Source organism: Globicephala melas, chromosome 9, assembly GCF_963455315.2.
Source record: "Globicephala melas chromosome 9, mGloMel1.2, whole genome shotgun sequence".
Taxonomy (NCBI): domain Eukaryota; kingdom Metazoa; phylum Chordata; class Mammalia; order Artiodactyla; family Delphinidae; genus Globicephala; species Globicephala melas.
The window spans coordinates 51,631,983-51,652,747 of record NC_083322.1 but is presented as its reverse complement, the minus strand read 5'-3'; the positions used below and the strand labels follow the sequence as shown (position 1 = coordinate 51,652,747).

The 20,765-nt window shown below is 36.0% G+C and overlaps 1 protein-coding gene across 20 annotated transcripts in view; it reads right to left on the bottom strand.

The window, feature by feature from the left end:
* Positions 1-20,765, bottom strand: part of ADAM22 (ADAM metallopeptidase domain 22) — a 242,910-nt gene that overhangs the window by 49,432 nt on the left and 172,713 nt on the right. For all 20 annotated transcript variants that reach the window (XM_060304530.1, XM_060304528.1, XM_060304534.1 and 17 more), the window contains exons 10-18: positions 20,151-20,222; positions 19,133-19,299; positions 17,586-17,670; positions 16,478-16,568; positions 14,921-14,972; positions 9,084-9,183; positions 6,975-7,046; positions 6,661-6,753; positions 2,757-2,837 (exon numbers count right to left, since the gene is read on the bottom strand). In XM_060304530.1, the coding sequence (XP_060160513.1) occupies positions 2,757-2,837; positions 6,661-6,753; positions 6,975-7,046; positions 9,084-9,183; positions 14,921-14,972; positions 16,478-16,568; positions 17,586-17,670; positions 19,133-19,299; positions 20,151-20,222 (813 nt within the window). The remainder of the gene's footprint in view (positions 1-2,756; positions 2,838-6,660; positions 6,754-6,974; positions 7,047-9,083; positions 9,184-14,920; positions 14,973-16,477; positions 16,569-17,585; positions 17,671-19,132; positions 19,300-20,150; positions 20,223-20,765) is intronic.

The following is a 20,765-nucleotide window of genomic DNA, read 5'->3' as shown; positions in this document are numbered from 1 at the left end:
GTTGATTTGTAAATCCTTATTTACAAATAAAAAGAACTGACAGCAATGACTCAGCAATGACACAGACACACTATTCCTCAGAGCAAGAAAAACAAGAGCACAAGACAAAAGCAAGGAAGATGACAACAGATGGAGCCATAGGTATGGTTTCCTCTTTTTCACCATGAGAAGTAACATCGCCCTTACCCTTAAAATGACTCTCAAGCAAAGGTCTACCCTGGACATGTTAGAAAAAGACATGCTTTAGAGCCCACCCACCCCCTTTTCTTTCCTTGTAGCAATTGCAGAAAAGACTGCAAAGCATTCTTATGTGGATAGAAACAGAGTGTAATTTTAAAATTTATTATACCTCTTTTCTAGCATTATAGTAATTACATACTCATTTGAGAAAAGTTAGAAAATGTGAAAAAGTAGGAAAAATTAAAGTCTCTCATTTTCCTACAACCCAAAGACAACTATTTTTTATATTTTGGTACATTTTTTTCCTCTACCATTTTCTACAAAATGTGATTTTTTTTTTTTTTTTTGCGGTATGCGGGCCTCTCACTGCTGTGGCCTCTCCTGTTGCGGAGCACAGGCTCTGGACACGCAGGCTCAGCGGCCATGGCTCACGGGCCCAGCCGCTCCACGGCATGTGGGATCTTCCCGGACCGGGGCACGAACCCGTGTCCCCTGCATCTGCAGGTGGACTCTCAACCACTGTGCCACCAGGGAAGCCCAAGATATGATATTTTTAAACATAAGGGTAATCAAGTTATAGATAATGTTTTATATTCTGTTTCAGCCCTTTACTTTCATCATACAAGTTTCCTCACGTCATAATAAACTTTTTTGAAGATATCATCTTGATAGCTGTAACACATTGCCCTGAGCTAACAAACCATATAATCAATGTACTAAAATATTTAGTTATAACTATCTCCAATTTATGCTGTTACAACCAACGGAACAGGAGCATCTTTGTACGTACATCATTTTCGGATTTAGAATTCTTTTAAAATCCCTGCTTATCATATAATCACATTTCAAAGAAGTTGCTCTAATAGACTTTCATTCCCAGGGCCCATTCACTGTATCTCCGTCATCACTAGGTGTTAGCTTAGAAGCATAATGCTAATTAGATAGTAGGAAAGGAAAGTACTTTTACACAAAAGATCTTTAATCTCTTAGGATGACTACCTTTAAAATAAAGCATTTTTAATGGTTAAAGTAGATATACCACTACTGAATCCCTCTTCTCTAGAGAAAAAAAGATGTGGGCAGTCTTCATTTTGCATGAATTTCACTCACACTAGAGCATGAATTTCACTCACCGTGGTTTTGTTAAACAACACCAGTACCCCAAGGACACAGTTCCAATTTCAGTTACCACAACAGATTAACTGTGAGTAATTGCATGAAGTACAAACTTTGCTACTAGCTCTTCAGTCCACTGATCACTAGGTAAACAAGAGATGCCCATCACAGTCAATGACCCATCTAGTCACTTCTTTCAAAGTCTGTTGGTGATTGCTCGCTGAGCATCTGTTCATTCAGTTCATGCACGGACAACAGAGAATGTAGATTGTCACCTCTCTCTCTCTGGGTGATACCACGTGACATCTTACAAAATCGAATAATTGAAAGAGGAAACTGGCCAACAAAGATGAAAGTGCACCAAAGAAATGAAAAGTGATGACATTGTAAGAGAAATTCAAGTCAAATGTAAATGGTGTGATAGAAAAAAATCACTATGGGAATGGAATGTTGATACCACTGTTCAGCAAAAACTTCCCGTTCACAACTTCACATCTCTTGGAGATATTTCAGGACATTGAAAGCACAAAGGATAAAATGTCAAAAGCTGATACAAACTTAGAAAGGAGTGTGGCAATTCAACAAGGCATAGAAAAGATGCTCACCAAGTGTCATAAGGTTTATGACCAGGAGAAGGTAAGCACAGCTCAAACTACTCTTGGTAAGTTTTTTAACAAAGAAATAAAATACTATAATTTTCAGTGTTTCTGTTTTAATTTAATATGCTAAATAAATGTTAGGGTTTTTTTTTGTTTCCCTATTCATTTAAGACCAACAGTAAGAGAGTTTTTAATCATCTGACATTTTTTAAAGATAGCAGAACAACCGTAACTTTTTCCATTGATTACTAGAATAACTTTACGTGGTTTCAGCTTGCATGGTCATTTGTGTTCCTGCACTAATATGCAAAGTAAGGACTGCCTACATACATGTACACTGAAATCTGTGAACCCCTGACAAAGTTTATCAACTTCCCTATCCTCCCTATTGACAACTAAATGATATTAAATTGAAGAGCAGCTATTAGTGGCAACCTCTGTCAGATAAACAAGAGTCAAGACAGGTCCCTTTTCAGAACCCAATACCTCGTGGGTCTCTCTGCCTTGGCTGACTCCTGTTTCAACCAGCTGAAGAGAAAGAGTCTCTTTGATTCCTCCTTCACTAACTAGACAAAAAGCAAATGCCTTTTACCCTCTACTTTAAACAAAAACAAAATAGTTAAGGCACGTATGTATACAGTCTTAAATTAGTTCAACATTAAGACAAAATCACGCCGAACATCTGCTCAAGCTTTGATTACTGAAACTTCAATTCTCAAAAAATTAATAAAAGGAGGGTGAGAGTTGACATGAAAGAGAAACATGAGTATCTTGTCCATTTCCATTTCACCTGGGGGTCAGCACACTAAACATACTCCTACTTTTCCCCCATCAGGTTTAGAGAAATTATTCGTAAATTACCTGGCTTGAATTTCCTGAGCATGTTTCACGAATATCACAATCATTTACTGCTTCACGGCATACAGTTCCCATAGGCTGAAACTAAAATGAACAAAAATCAATGTGCAAAGCTGTCAAAGGAAAAAAACTCTCACAGTATCATCTTTAAAAAAAGAGAAATGAAAAAAAAAAAAGAGAAATGAATATTTTTTTGGATAGGAATAGCTTAAACTAGTTTAAGATGGAAATCTGTGAAAACCACAGTTACTGCATGAAATGTCAACTTAATTGTTCTCAGAGTTTCTCACATATAAAGTAATTTGCATAGTCATCACACATAAGCCTTACAAGATCTTGTTAAAATAGGATGTGCTTGATGGTACATCTGTACCAGAAGGACAGTCAGTCCAAGTTCTAGTAATTCTTCCTTCCAAAGAGCTTTTGGATTTACACTTTACCCTTCATTCTTACTGGCACCTTTATCATATTTTTCTTTTTTACCTCATCAGCCAAGAATTTGGAAGTTACATTTTGGACTGAATTGTAAAAGTTAGATTTTCTGGCAAAGCTGTTTCCTCCCATGCTTTCCTTTACCATCTTCTCTCCTGCCTAATTTTTATACAGATCTATAGCTTGGTCACTTATTCCTTTCTTAATGTTTCTATTATTTGTATTTGTGTATGAGAGTTTTTTGGTCTGTTTTCAACTCAAGTATTTTTTGTAAGTGTGGGAGTTGTACAACTAAATTTTATGCTTGTTGGATTCATAAATTGCAAGAGTATTCATTATAACAAAACAAAGAGATCTATAAAATTATCATCCTTCTCCTTCCCTCTTTAATCCCACTCTCTTTCCTGCTCCAAAACGTTACTATTTGGGGAGGGATCCTTCCATGCTTTTATCTCTGCTCACACAAACATACACAGTATTCGGGACCCCTCCCCACCCATCCATACACACCACACACACACATACAACTTTCATCTTCTCTCCCTTGTTCACGACCCTCCAGGCATTTCAGTTTCCTGCTGTCCATAGAACATGAGCAGCACACTGCCAACTGCAATCAGGAGTTCAACAGACATTTTTCAGAAGATCAGAACAAAACTTGTGTTCATTCATTCATTCACCAAGTGTTTGCTAGGCACTTAAAATGTGCTAGGGACTCTCTAGCCACTGGAGACTCAGTGGAGAAGAAAACACAAGAATCCTGCTGGCAAGGAACTTACATTTCAGTGGGAGTACATAAGCCATAAAAATAAGGAAATAAGCAAGATAAGTTAATTTCATAAACTCTGGTTCTCTTCCTCCTTGGGATTGGTGCAAGCTACAATTCTAGAACTTCTGAGGTAGAAGTTCGAGCAGGTTTAAGGTAGAGTTTATGTGAGAGTGTAAATGTTCAAGAACTGTCAGGAAACCTCTGAAAGAAAGCATAGTAAAGGAGAACTTGTTCTAAGTGCTGGGATAAAGCAGTAAATAGATCAACCCAAATCCCTGCCCTCTTGGAATTTACATACAAATAAAAGGAGAAAAAGAGTAAAGAAGTAAATAACCAATGAGTCCCCAAATTATGGTTTGAGGACAAACTTTGGTTGGCTACCTGTTTTTTTTGTTTGTTTTTTGTTTGTTTGTTTGTTTTTTGCGGTACGCGGGCCTCTCACTGTTGTGGCCTCTCCCATTGCGGAGCACAGGCCCCGGACTCGCAGGCTCAGCAGCCATGGCTCACGGTCCTAGCCCCTCCGCGGCATGCGGGATCTTCCTGGACCGGGGCACGAACCTGTGTCTCCTGCATCGGCAGGCGGACTCTCAACCACTGCGCCACCAGGGAAGCCCGGCTACCTGTTTTTATACATAAAGTTTTATTGGAACACTACCACACCCATTTACTTCTGTATTTTCGATGGCTGCTTTCAAAGAAAGAGTTGAGTAACTGAAACAGAGACCTTATAACCCACAAAGCCTAAACTATTTGCTATCTGGCCCTTTACAGAAAGTGTTTGCCAACTCTGACTTACAGATACATTATTATAAATACATACAGAAGAAAACAGAGATACATATGATTTCTCATCTTGTTCTTCCGTTCCCTCCTTTCCATTCACTCTTCTGCCTGACTCCTTTAGGGACGAGAGTCAGGGTGTGGTATAGAGAAAGTGGCAGAAGAGATCTTACTTGACTGGTAAAGTTGTAACTTATATTCTGGGATAGTTAACCCTGCCATTTTATTGTATATTTTAATTTTATTATTTTGTACTTGTTCCTGTCAATGATTATATCACAAAGAGTCTAACTGTAGAAATCCAAGAAAAAAATGGCATAATTAAATGCATTTTATGGATGGGCAGACTTAAAACACTGAGAATTAAAATAAATGATTGGGGATCCCTGGAAAGCAGCTGGTGGAACTGAGAGAATAAACAGTTGAGGTAGCCAAAATGAAAGAATGTCTGTTTAACATTTGGTTTAATCTTCCTTTTTTAGAGAGCGCTTTCAGAGATCTCTGCCTGCGCTTTGCTTCTATTAAAACGCTGCCAGAGACACAGTGGTAACGTGGAAACAACAGAAATTGCTGCCAGCAAATGTGGGATGTAACTGCACATTTATTCCTTACTGCTGAGGGAGCCTATGCAGGTTATTTCACTTCCTGGAGACGGGCACTGCTCATCGGAAAAATCTGGATACTAATGCCCATCCCCAAAGTGTAGCCATGAGCATTATCTAAGACAGCAGTCTCAACAAGAGGACATGTGGCAATGTCTGAAGACATTGTGGTGTCGTGATTTGGAAGGATGCTGCTGGCCACTAGTAGGTAGAAGTCAGGGATGTTGCTAAATATCCTACAAGACGTAAGACACACCCTCACAATGAAGAATTATCTGGCCAAAAATGTCAACAGTGCCAGGGTTATGAAACATGGATATAGGATGACATAATTTGAAAGTGCTTAGTACAGTTTCTGGCACACAGTAGGGTATTTAATATGATAGGTTCATATTTCACCCTCTCGTAACTCATTAAAGTTAGTCAATCAGCAAATAATCAGTAAGAGAGTGCTGTGCATATTTATTCATTCATTCAACAATTATTTACTGAAGACCTGTACCAATTACAGTGTAAGTGCCTGGCTCTGCCTCCATAAAATGTACAGACCTGAGGGAGAGGAAGATATTGAACCTCAGAAATAATGTAGAATATTGTACCAGATTTTATATGAGAAGAGAAAAAAGATAGATTTCTTTGAGCAAGGTAAGCCCCAAGTAACTGTAGTCTTGATGTAGAGGCTTAAATATTTGCGGGCAGGTATAGGATACTGTTGGGAGGATGAAAACAGACAAGGTGGATAACGATGCATTAAACTCTCATGCACAACACATGAAAGGTGTTTTAATGTCTAAAGGGATTTCTTTTGTTCCCTCAACAGCTAATGCAAGAGATATACCAAGCTGAGCACCAAGAAGGGAAGGATCTATTGAATATCCACTTGGCTTTACAATAAAGGAAACACATCATTCAAAAAATAGTTTCATTTAGATTATATTACATTTGATTTTTATTATTGTTATTACATATATATGATAGCACATTAAATGGTTTCATTGAATGTGCATGCTCCTCAGAGAGGCAGTAGAGAGAGGACAAACTCTGGGGATTACAAACATTCAGGCCCTAGCTCCTGACTTGGTATAAGACCCAGGGAAAACTACTTAATCACTACAAGCTTCTGTGTTCTCATCTGTTAGATGGGAATAAAAATAGTAACTACTCCTGACAAAGTTTGTGAGGCTCCTGTAAAGCACCTGGCACTTAGTCACTCAACAAATGTTAGGTCTTACTATTGTTATTTGCTTATATTTACCTAGCCTTAACAATTTAATCAAATATGTCCTCTTTTCTTTCAGCTGGTTATTACTCAACATTTATTTACCTTGCACTTTTTACAACAAAGACCATCACTGCACTGGGAGTCTTGAGTCAAGGTGCATTTCTTACAACACTCTGCTCCTTCAAGGACACATTCCTAAGGAATATAAACATTTGCAAAACGTCAGAGAATGGTGTCATTTTCCTGAAAGTACCAGGATATTTTCTAAAACCAATGTACAGCCTCAAAGTAAGCATCTTTCTTCCACAAATCTTATGAAATTTCTAGGCATAACACTTGCTCTTCATGTTTCAGTGTGTGAACCTGGAATAACCCCGAACAACCTAAAGAAATCATCCCAACACCCAGAGACTTACCGCCGGGGTCCCACAGTCACACTCCTCTCCAGTTTCAATGAAGCCATTGCCACACTCAGGAGGATCAAGAAGCTGTGGAATGAAAACCAAAAAGGGCACTAAAATGCAGAAAAATCAACATCAAAGACCTTACGAGAGACCACAAGTGCCACACCTACACTTCTGGCCTATCTGTCAGTCATTCCAAAATATATTTTTATTTTCCTAAACTGCAAAGTATGACTTCAGAATTTTAGAACTGGAAACTTTAGAACATAGTGTCTAATATTGTTTCCATTTCATATTTAATCATATTTTCATATATAACATACCTATCAAGCAGGGTCTGATAAGTGTCATCAAAATAAAAGATGATCTTGGCATTGACTAAAACCAAGCCAGATGGACTCCTGAAATTTCATTTCAAACAGGATGCAAGGGATTTGGAGTCAGACATCTGGATTCAAATTGTGGCTCAGCTACTTATCTTGCGCAAATGGCGTGCCATCTCAGAGCCCAAGTGTTTTCGTATTTAAGACAGGAATAATAATAATATTAGCTTCCCATCTACTTAATGAATTGTTACGAGGATCAAGTTCAATTACCTGCGAAAAGCCCTTTATTAACTGTTATTTCCTTGTGAAACAAAGTTTTTTCATGGACAATAAGGAAAACATCACAAAAATTAATAAATCTACTGATTTATTTAATATAAAATACAACTCTTCCTATTAAGATAGCTCTGCAGAGAACAGCAATAATAATTTGCCCCAGAGATGGAAGCAGTTTTTGGCCTGTACAAGAGTATATTTTGAGACTTTTATATTTTTTAACTTCCTGCTGATTTTATTATCTTTTGAGTATAATTTATCTTATGGTGATAGGTAAAACTAGTAAATAGCTGTTATGTTCCAGATATATAATATTCATTCAAAAGTTAATACAAGTTTACATATTATAGAATGGAAGTGAGTACACACCCACATGCATGCATGCACACACACACACTTTCTTAACCAACTAGAAGGAAAAAACAAGCAAACAAACAAACAAAAAATCAAGAAAGCAACAACAAAAGTCCCCACCTAATTTCAAATACTCTCTCCTCTCCTACAAAAGAATCAACTCATCTCTAGGTTTCATTTTTAGTTGAAAGGATCATAATGAATGAGGCAGCTTTGAAAGCCAAAACTAAAACTCTCCAGATGAAAAAACACAGCTATTCTCTTACTCTGGGCTCAGAATAATCAATTAGTTTGGTTAAAAGACTTGAATTGTTTTTCATTTATAGAAGCAGGAATTTAGTTCCAATATCCCTTCTGAAGCTTTTGGAAAGAGTCTTAAAATTGTCAATTTGCTTTTCAGTGCAGTATGAAATTTCCTAAATTTCACTGGAGTGAACAGAGAATGAAACCAGGTAAATGATTACAAAGGCAATGTCACGTATCACTGCGATGTAGGGAAGCACTTCATAGTTCACATAATTACTGAGGACAAAACACTCTTCTTTAACATGGGAAGTCTTCCAAATGTATGATGAAGACCTGTTTTCTAGTCAGTAACCAGAGGATGCTCTGCAAGCTATGAAAGCCTCTGACAGTCTCAGTACAGACCTTCTCCTTTTTAGCAGACTTAGTTTTTATACTGAGAAGTATTGTAATTTTGATAGTTTTTATATTGAGAAGTATTGTAATTTTGATCGTACTGCTCATTCTGAAAGGCAGTGGTGGGGAGTAAAGAGGGGAGACAGGCCTCCTTTTCTACCAGTATGAATTGTGATTCGGTATCCAAAGGCAGGGGAGGGGGAATGTATCAAGAACATGAAAAAGAAAGGCAAAGTGAAACCATTTTTGTAAGCTAACCCTGAATCCTCATTTGGTCATATAAAAAGAAAATGGACATTTTTCAGAAAGCAAAACTAATTTCTACCTGCTTTTTATTCCCATCAGAATAACCCCAAATGCCCAAGATTAATTCAACTTAGAAATGTAGATATTTAGTGTATCTAGAATGTGTATATATATATAAGCTAGTTGAAAAGCTTTCTTCTATAAGACACAATGAATGAAAATCTGTGTTTACAATACTTTAGAAAGATTAATAACTAATAACTCTGATCACACTTATTACCTTAGAAGGTTTGTTGAAAAGGCAGGCACCACCTCCACTATTCAGGAAGTCATGATACTCTTCAATATTACACTGGGTGAACTTTTTAGGAAGATAATAGCTATAAAAAAGAAGAAAAGCAATAGCTGGGTACAATTTTAGTCTCCCTTGTTTGTAGATTAGTCTTAAAACTGAACACTGTTAACATTGTACATTATTCCTAAAAAAAAAAAAAAAAAGAATAAATAAATAATAAATTCCACTTATGTATAACATTTGCATTCAATCCGTAAGAGTTTATTCAATAAGCAGTTTTCTAAATTCTTCATTAGGTGGCTAATAGTAACTACAGTTTGCTCATTATCTGCATATCCATTCAAAGGAAACACACCTATAGTACCTGTAATTTCCATCAAAGAGAGTTAGAAATAATTTATTTCACAATGAGTCTTTCCTAAATATTAAACCTGGGCTGGAACCCAAACTGCAGGGCATTCTGCAAAATAACTGACCTATAATCTCCGAACGTGTCAAAGCCATGACAGTCAAAGAAAGACTGAGGAATTGTTCCAGATTGAAGAGAACAAAAACTGACTGTGATGCCTGATTCTGAAGCGTTTGCTAAAATGACATGGAAGAAACACAGGGCTGATCCTGAATGAGGGATATGAATTAGATGATTTTCTTGGTGGTATTGTGGTCCTATAGGAAGATGCCTTTGTTTGCAGAAAGGCACATAAAGTTAGGTATTTCGAGGTGATAGGCACCATGTAAAAACTTGCAATTCAGAGACAAAAAGGTTCTTTGTAACTATTTTTCTAACTCTTCAAGTTTCAGAGTGCTTCAAAATACAAAAAAAAAAAAAAAATTATACCCCCCCAAAATAATCAAGGCTCAATAGAAAAAAGAAACCTCGCGGTAGAGCAATTTGGAACTATGCATTAAGAATCTTCAGAATGTGAAATATCCTTAAATCTAGTAATTTTACTCTCAGAAATTTTTCTTGAGGAGTTGATTTGCTATGTGTGCAGAGATGTCTGAATAAAGATATTTATGGTGGCACAATTTATAGTAGCAAATAACATGAAAATAATCTAAATGTTCAACAGTAGAAAACTGTTAACTAAACTGTGATATATTAATAAAATAGAATACCATGTACTTATTAATATTCATGGTAGTGTTAAAGAATGAAGGCTCAGAAAAATGCTGACTATATATAATGTTAAGTAAAAAATGAATAAACTGTTATATCCAACATAATCCAAATTTTATAAAACAGTAAACATGTAAAGAGAAAAAACTACTGGATTTATTTTATTTTATTTTTTAGCCATGCCACGCGGCATGCAGGATCTTAGTTCCTGACCAGGGATCGAACCCATGCCCTGTACAGTGGAAGCACAGAGTCCTAACCACTGGACCGCTAGCAAAGTCCCAAAACTGCTAGATTTAAGCAGCAGTATTTTAACATTAACCACAGTTGTCACCCAATGGTGAGAAAAGAGGTGACACAAATTTTATTTTCTGTATTTTTCAAAAATTATTTTACATTGAGCTTTGTATAAAAGTGAAAACACAATTAAGATAAGAATGGAAAGTCTCTCCCACTAGCCTGTCCGCTTATATGCCTACTTCTTCCTAGCATAACGATTAACGCTTAAGTGAACTGACTAATGGAATTTACGATTATTTACCCTAAACTCATTTACCAAGTATTTCATGCCAAACTCTCCAAATAAAGTTGTCTTGGGTTTAAACTGTCTGAACTACTTTACTTCCTTTGCTTCATTTTCCTAATAAGTCATAAACTTTATTATTTTAAAATTTTCTTATATATATTACTTCCTTTTTGCTTTTCAGTGCCTACACTTCAGCCAATGTTTTTATCGCCTTATCTATAATCCATTGTATATATCCCTGTCAGGATTATGGAATTTAAACAGGAATTTCTTCAAGTTCCCTCTTTATTCTACTGGTCAAAATCGGAGGTGGTTCTCTACTGCTATAGAAGAAAGTCACTGATTTTCAGTGTTGGACCCTTAGAAGTCAAAGTCTAGTTCAGCCCCTGCCCTGCAAAGGCACCATCAGGGGGTTCAGGTTAGCCCAGCCTCCTGCCCACTACACAGCTGGGAGCTCAGTCTGCTCTCCAGTAGTGACAAGAAACTCTTCCCAGATAGGGAAGCTCTTTTTACACATGAAGAGTTGAAATCTGTACATTGCACTTACCTTCCCTATGCCACATCTGACTTCCTATAACTGCCGCACACAGTCCTGTATTGTTAACTATATCAATGAGACTAATGCTTTACCATAACCATGGCCCTTCCAATACCTGAAAGCAGATACCATTTCTCTCCCTAAGCTTGGCCCCAAAGCTTCTTTTTTGCAGGGTAACAAATCTATTCAATGCATTCTTACATTTTTAATTCTTATACCTTTAAATAGGACCGACAGTCTTCATTTCAACAATGCTTTCCAACATTTAACAATACAGAGGAACTTCAGAAAGTAGAAATGGGAGGGAATTTACCCATGGGAAATATATGTCCATAATTAGTGCTGATAGGTGATGATTGGCACAGATCAAATGATATCTGGCATCATACCAGACAATGTTTTATGTAAAGAGCTTTTCTCTTGTATGCAACTATTTGATGTAAGGAGTTCCAATGCAAAGAGCTATGCATATTCGAGTGTAGCCATTGATTTTGCTGCATATTATGCTTAGTGCTAAGCAGATTGTCTGTATAATTCTTTTAGTTAATCAGAATAATCAGACAAGATTAAAAAACAAGAACCTCTAGCATGGAATTTAGTAATTGTTAGAAAATTACAACTACAAAGGCTTTTATCATTTCTTCTTAATACTAAGCAAAAAGTCCAAAGTTTTTTTTTTTTTTTTTTTTTTTGCGGTACGCGGGCCTCTCACTGCTGTGGCCTCTCCCCTTGCGGAGCACAGGCTCCGGACGCGCAGGCTCAGCGGCCATGGCTCACGGGCCCAGCCACTCCACGGCATGTGGGATCTTCCCGGACTGGGGCACGAAACCGCGTCCCCTGCATCGGCAGGCGGACTCTCAACCACTGCGCCACCAGGAAAGCCCAGTCCAAAGATATTTTGAAAAATATTTGCATGTATATTCCCTCCATCATCTATTCTTCTTGTCATGCATATGCTGGGAGTTCACATTTCAAATACAATCAATACATATTTATTGAAAAACAAGTCTGTACAAGAGAGTATGGTGTGAGGTCTGACAAAAATAAAAATTAGTGCAATATATAATCCTAAAAAATTTACAACTTTTAATTGGTGAGAGGAAACAAAGACATACAGAATCAAATTATAATGCAGGAGTTAAAAATTATAATAAATCTCAAGTGGTTAAAAATGTGGTTAGATAGAAAAAAAACTGAGAATTCCAGATGAAGAGAATATATTAAAGAAATCATAAGAAGCTGGAAACTCATGTACAATTATGATGAGCATATTTTTCAGAGGCTGAACATCCGTGTAGGATTACGGTTAACAAATCAGAAAAGGTGGAAACCCATATACAATTATGGTAAACAAACTGCATAAATAGTAGTCGAAAATGAGATTGCAAATGAGTATGAAGAAAGATTATGGACCTCTAAATACTGAAGGAAGGAATGTGAACCTTATTCTTTACACAATGGAGACACAAAAGTTCTGAGCAGGAAAATGACATGATTCGTCTGTTTGACATAAAAATTCATGTGCATTAAAAGAAGAATGGAGAAATTGTGTTGTACACATTCAATGAACTAGAGCTGTGTATATATATATATATATGTACATCAGCATGGATGAACCCCACAAACATAAAGCTGATCAAGAAAGTAAGTCACAGAAAAATAAATATAGTATGACGCCTTTCATATAAACTGAAAACATGCAAAGCCATGCTATGTATTACTCCAACACACACACACATATACAGTAAAAGTATAAAAAAGGACCTGTGAATGATATAGACCAAATTTGACCTGTGAATGATGTAAACCAAATTTGACCTGTGAATGATATAAACCAAATTCAAGATGGTGGTTATCTTAGCCGGGGTTGGGAACCGATAAGACAGAACACAGGGGGATTTAACTGTGCAGACAGTGTCTTGTTTTGTTTTTATCTAGGTGATCGTATACAAGTGTATACTCTTTTATTCTTTATACCTTTCAATTATGATGGAAGTGGAGTTCAGGAGGGGAGAGAGGGAGCCTGAAAGCTGTGTAAGTAGCTGGAATGTTATCAAAATAATAATAGCACAAGATAATAAAAGTTTAAAGTAAGGTGGTAATGATAAGCTTGGCATGAAAGGGATGGCTGTAAAATTTATTTAGAAAGAATAAAAGATTGATGCCTGATAGTGTGTCAAGGGTATGCCAGTATAAAAATGAAAACTTTTCTTAGGAAATGGACTGAGCACAACACTTCCCACTCTTAATTCACACAGGTAGCTTGAAATCAGCCACTGTGGGAGCACTTACACCATAGGCTTCTACATAAGGTAGAAGGCTGCTGGAAATCTGAGAAAACTACTCATCAGGGCTCTCTTCTTGTTTTTGCTTTTGAGACACACTTCTGTTTATAACTCATTTAATTAGAATAGAAGAAGATAAAAGGAAAGGGAATTAGAAAGTAAGCCTTCAAGAACAAAGTTGTTGCTCATTTCTTACATTTCCAGACTAAATTCAAGGCTAAAAAGTCTTTGATCAAACTACAACAAGGTACCACCTCACACTGGTCAAAATGGCCATCTTTAAAAAATTTACGAATAACAAATGCTGGAGAGGGTGTGGAGAAAAGGGAACCCTCCTACACTGTTGATGGGTGCAGCCACTCTGGAAAACATTATGGAGGTTCCTCAATAAACTAAAAATAGAATTACCGTATGATCCAGCAATTCCACTCCTAGGCATATATCCAGACAAAACTATAATTCAAAAAGATACATGCACCCCAATGTTCACAGCAGCACTATTTACAATAGCCAAGACATGGAAACAACCTAAATGTCCATCAACAGATGAATGGATAAAGAAGATGTGGTAATATATACAATGGAATACTACTCAGCCATTAAAAAGAACGAAATAATGCCATTTGCCGCAACATGGATGCAACTAGAGATTATCATTCTGAGTGAAGTAAGTCAGAAAGATACAGACAAATACCATATAATACCACTTATATGTGGAATCTAAAATATGACACAAATGAACTTATCTACAAAACAGAAACAGACTCACAGACATAGAGAACAGACTTGGGGTTGCCGGGGGGAGGGATGGATTGGGAGTTTGGGATTAGCAGATGCAAACTATTATATATAGAATGGATAAAGAACAAGGTCCTACTGTATAGCAAAGAGAACTAGATTCAATATCCTGTAATAAACCACAATGGAAAAAATATGAAAAAGAATGTATATATGTATGTATACCTGAATCACTTTGCTGTACAGTAGAACTTAATGCAACACTGTAAATCAACTATACTTCAATAATTTTTTTAAAAAAGAGAGAAATGCTTTAAAACAATTATTATATTTTCCTGAAGTTGGTGGAATCATATATCCTGCATGCCCCTGACTCACCACAAATTCCCCCAGCCAAAAAAAAACTTTGACCTACTAGCTTAAAGAACAGCAATTGTTTTCATAACTATTTCGTGAAAATATATTCCCTACAGAGCCATTGAGAATATCTACTTCCAATTTTAAATGCCTGTGGTAAGGTTCCAGGCACTAAGTTATTGAGTGTCATCCTCCTAAGAAGACAACAGCACAGCAGAGAAAGGAACAGTGAGTTATTTTTAAATAGAAGTGGCTCACCCAGTGTCTCCCATTATGCATCCAGACCACGTGTCCTCACATTTACACTCACCTAAGAGAAAATGAATACACATGCCTTGTTACAAAGTGAAAACAGATGCATTAGAGTAGTTACTATTTTAAAAAGTATATGTTCTGTTTTATGTAAAGCATAGCAACAAAAATCTATTGTACTTTGACCCTATCGAGCTTATATAAATTTTACTAAAATAAAATCTTTTCATATTTTAACAAGTGGGCATATTTGTAAAGCACTCACTTAAAATGGCTTAACAATCAAATACCAATGAAACAGTGATGTATCACTACAGGATTCTGGTTTCATAAGCCTTTATTGGAATTCTAACAATTTCTCATCCATTTTTAAAACCTCTGCACCCAAGGCTTCTGGTAGAAGGCAGTATAGTATATTGGTTAAACAAAAGGTCCTCAGAATCAGAAATACCTAGGTTCAAAATCTGGGTATGCCCCTTAATATATGTGTAATCTTGGAGACATTACACTTTTAAGATCTAGTCACTTTATCTGTAAAATGGGAGCTGATAATGAATATCTTGCAGGATTATCTTGAGGATTAAATGAGCATCTAGATGTATATAATTCTGGCATTCAATTATCTGTTATATAATGGGTACTTCATAAATGGTAATAGTTGTAGTTAATATAAACGATCATATTTATTACTAAAATGATACCATAAATATGATTATACTCAACTTACTCCAAATATATAGTGTTTATCCATTCCTGGTAAAGTAACTTTACCTACTTGGGAAAATATATTCATCATAGATGCTAAACCTAGCATATTTTACTAGGCCCATATTGTATTAAGCCCTTTATCAGGTCTGATCCTGGCAGACAAATTCTACCTCTGTGGCAATACTAAAAGATGCTTTAAATAAACTGTAATAAAGTAGTATGCCTTATGAATAACTTATATTAGCACAGGCTTAGTGGAAATGCTTGGGTTTTGGAGTCACACAGACCCACCTCTATAACCCACCTTGTGAACTTAATGCAATTTACTTCTAAGTTTATTCATTCAACGACACTGGTTTGAACACCTCCTACGTGCCAGGCTCTGTTCTTAGCACTGGGATACATAACTAATCAAAATAAAGGGCCCTTTCTTCAGGAAGCTCACATTCTAGCACAGGAGATAGATAGTCAATAAATAATAAACTTGAAAAGCAAATGACTTATATGGTACAAAAATACAGAAAAAAAAAAAACAACAGTATGCCTTAAACCTTTATGCCCAGACCATTTAAAATTACCAAACTGAAATTATGTCCTTTTTTAGATTAAATTCAACTGTGAATTTAACATCACCTGGCTTTAAATGTTTATTATACATGGAGAAAATTCATCTGTAATGTAAATATTAACATTTGTATTACTTTTGGAAAAAAAAAATTTTGTGTCCTGGATATCTTTATATTATCACTTAAACTCTTTTGATCTATCAACTGAATTAAAGAATTTCATTCTCTAAAATATTTTTCAGATAGTCTACTTTAAATACAACTAAACCACACATGTACTTAAACTTACCGCTTGCTAACTTTCTTTTGTCTGAGATAATACCAATATTATGGGCTAACGACTGGGCAAGTGTAACTGCCATTAAATCCGTTTTCCCAAACTGAAAGACAAAAATAAAATACTTGTAAATGCAAATTATTTTTTATTTAAGATGGGCCAGAGAAAATGTCACAATATAATTGAAAATAAGTAATTTCTGAGCATTTTATTTAGCAGAGGTTAAACACATAATAGCTAGTGCTGAACTACTAAGCATTTGGGAAGAAGTAGTAAGAAATAAATCCATGTTTGACTAAGTCTTACAGAGAAGACTAGAAGCCAGGGAATCATCGACTTTCAGATTTGGAAACTTACATCTAATTTTGAGCCCAAATTTCACTGGTGACATTCCTGAAAAACTGAATACTTGTACCACAGTTAAGCCAGTCTTTCAGATAAGAGAAAATAAAATAAATGTATAATTTATTTGGAACTTGTTCATCCTTGTGTGTCCACTAGCACTCCTAAAATCCCCAAACTGAATAGAACTTGGCTTCAGAAAACCAATGGTATGAGTCATAGGAAATGGTGACGATCTTTGGCCACAAGAAACTTGAAAAGACCTAGGGATATTTTTTTCGATATGCAGCCTCCCAAAGATTCAGGTATTTTTCTTTTAGATCACTTCCATCAGGTTTAGTGCCCTAGGGGTAGAAGTTAACCCTTTGGAAAACCTAGTCTATTTTTTCCTCCAAAAATTTGCCAAATATTGAGGAAGACAATTTTCAATTGAGTTCTTAAGTAGTAACCCAGTGCTTCAGGGAATTACTCAATTCTCTGGAAAAAGAGTCAACGTGATAAATAGGGCCTTATTTTCAATAAAGGTAAAGGTAAAGATTTTCTCTATCTAATCTGTGTATAGCTAAACCTGGAAATTATTCTAAGTAGAACATGAACAGAATTATCCGATATTATCTTTCCTTATTTCCCTATTCCGGCCTCTGGCACTAACCATGTTGGTTGTTAATAAAATAACAATATCTGGAGTATGTGGAATACTGAGAAACTGTCCCTTAAATATTAGGAAAACATCATCAGCCATCATATCACTTTGTATCTTACAGATGTTCACACCTACTTCATTCACGCCTCCTCCTTTCAGCAACGAGCAAATCCCACCAATATAAGCTGCCCCGCTCCGGCTACTCTCAAATTGACTTCCCCTTTCAGAAAAGGAAATGAAAAAGGCTTACTGCTGACAGTCCACATATCATAGCACCTCTCATTATTAAGTTACCACATTTATTTTCTCAATGCACATACATTTCTCTACTATATACTCCTGAGGTAAGGGAGGAATATGAAAATTGTTGGCACGCATAACCAAAGGAAAAGGTTTCTGAGGAATGTTTCCCCACATGATCAATAAATATCTTAAATAGAACTATACCTATGAAAAAAGGATCTCTAACATGAGGTACACTTACGTGGTATTTCCATCAAAAATGCATATAACTTGAATCTCATAGTGAGAAAACATCAGACATTCTCACAATGAGGAACATGCTATAAAATAACTGGCCTATACTCTTCAAAAATGTTAACCTCAAAAGAGACAAAGAAAGGCTGAGGAAATATTTCAGATTAAAGGAAAGTAAAGGGACGTGACGATAAATCTGTAATGTGTGATCCTGGATTGGATCCTGGATTTGGGCAAGGGTTGGGGGGTAGCTATAAAACATTATTGAAACAATTGGTGAAATCTGAATATAGACAGTGGGTTAGATAAAAACATTGTACCAATGTTAAATTTTCTGGTTTTAACAGTTTACTGTGGTTATATAAGAGAATGTCTTTATTCTTAGGGAATATATATGTAAGTATTTAGTAGTAAAGGCCCAGTAAGTAAATGTCTCCAACTTACTCTCAAATAGTTCAGGAAAAAAAACAAAAAAAGACACTGATAGATAGATAGATGCAAGGAAGGAAGAAGGATAGAAAGAAGAAAATCATAAAACAAATGGGATAAAACGTTAACAATTGATGCATCTGGGTAAAGGGCATATGGTATTTCCTTGTATTATTCTTGCAACTTTTCTGTAAATTTAGAATTGTGTAAAATAAAAAGTTACCTCAAAAATACTCTTTTACTTCCATTTGTAACTTTCTTCAACAGCTCTGGCTTTAGATGGTAGGTTTTTAAATTGCTGCAATTTATGATTTGCTCTTACATCAAATATGCAGGTTACCCCCCAGAAAAACCATAAGAGTAAGAAAAAATAAAAAACAAAATGTACCCTAGGCATACTAAGCTCTCCCCTTAAACCAAAAACAAAGATAACATTAACATTTAAAAGACAGCAACTTTAAAGAATATATAATAATCTGTTGTTAAGAATACTCTTTATGAGAATTAATAGTACTTTCATTCAGTAAATGCTCTGATTAAATCTCTTGAAAAAAATTATATGAAATGTACATGCAATAATAAAATAACTCAGAATTAAATCTATTGAATATTCATGACAGTTTCAAACAATCTGTACTCTAAAACTTCCTTCAAATATATTTGCCACATCAAATCCTAATTGCATTATGCAGTAGAAAGAATACATCTCATCCACAAGTAATACAGTGTTCAACATGGAATAAAAAAAGTAATAAATCATTACAAAAGTTACGTACGAAAAAAGGTGAACTGCATCACTTTTCTCTTTGATAAAATCCCTCCTGTATTTCATAAATTCACGTAGGGTGATCAATGGATTTTCAGATATGGCAAACTTGTTGTCAGCCGCCCAGGTTTCCATGGCAACCAATACTATCCTTGTCTTAAGTTGGTCTTTATATATCTAGTATATTAACAAAATGAACACACAGCTATACATGTGGTAAAAATCAACTGATTTATGAACAGGACTACAAAGCTCCTTTTATGGAAACTCCTCGAGTTTTAGCTAAATGTGAGAAATTCCACTGTTTTTAGGGGAGATAATTGTTTTTCTAACTTACATGCATTTCCCTTGAGTAATAGAGAATCCAATTGTTTACCAAGTCATAACCAAAGAATAGAGTACTGGTAGAAACAAAATATTGCTTTTTGACAAATCTTTGCACCCTTGCTCAAGGTTCCCCCAGAGTCCATTTTCTGGCACCCTATAAGATTCACACTAGCAAAAAGTGGAACACTCATGAAGGAGATAATTTCTGTACACCCTAGCTGGCCCTAATTAAACTCATGGGGAAGGTACTGGCATTGCCTTGTCGGGAAGATTTGGAAAGCAGTTTCAGTAGAATTATTTAATTGCAACTTTCCCACGGCACCAGGCACTCTTTTGAAGAGGCACAACTGTTTCTCCATTGCTAGAACTACACTGTGAATATCTTTGTTAGGGGCTACGACTCAACCTTTTCTTTTCCAGTGTGAAAAATACAGGCATAAATACAGGCATAAAAATACAGGCAAAAATACAGGCATAAAAAACTTCAGGCATAAAGCTGTAACTCTGACCACTTCCTTTTATCATTTTCCCAGCCAGAGATCAAAGTCAATAAAGGTCATGGCAAAGTTACCAGGGACTTAACAGGACACCTTGGCTAAAGTGCAATTTAGGGCAGTGAAAATATAAGAACATTATCCGATTTATTAGCAATCAGGAGATAAACTTCCTCTGTGGCAATACTGAATCGGGTTCATACTTACTAAATCCGCCAGGTTCACCACAGATTTCGCATAGGTATTGGTAAGTACCACTGAAAGCCGATGTTTTTTAAACTGAAAGCAAAAGAAAACAAGTGAAGGGCTTCAAGATCATCAGCAAACACTCATCTCAGCAGAGGAAATACGGTGTAATTGAAAGGCCTCTAAAGCTTTCTGTAAAAACTGCAAGTTGACACCTAGTTCTTTAGATGCTGCGTAGCCTGAGGCAACGCTCCTAAAAGTTTGAGGCCTCCTAAAAGTTTGAGGCCTTACCTCACTTTGAGGTAAAGTAGAAAACACCCATTCCATCCATTTCAAAAGTTTATTTTTCATCACAAGATTGTTAATTCAAAATGATAAAACATATGAAAGTTGTTGATAAATTGCAAGACATACAAATAAAGGTAGGGTGAAAGCCAGAAAAACTGCATGTGAATAATGCTGAAAGTATAAAAAGTTCCACAAGACTTACTCAGTAAAGAGAAGAAAGCCCTAATGGTCACGAGGAGGTGGCTTATAGGCTTGATGTGAATGACATATATCTTTGGTTTGGCCTCAGTGCTGTTTTAAAAATCAGGAAATATCATGATTTCTGGCTTCACTCAAAATTAGTATCCC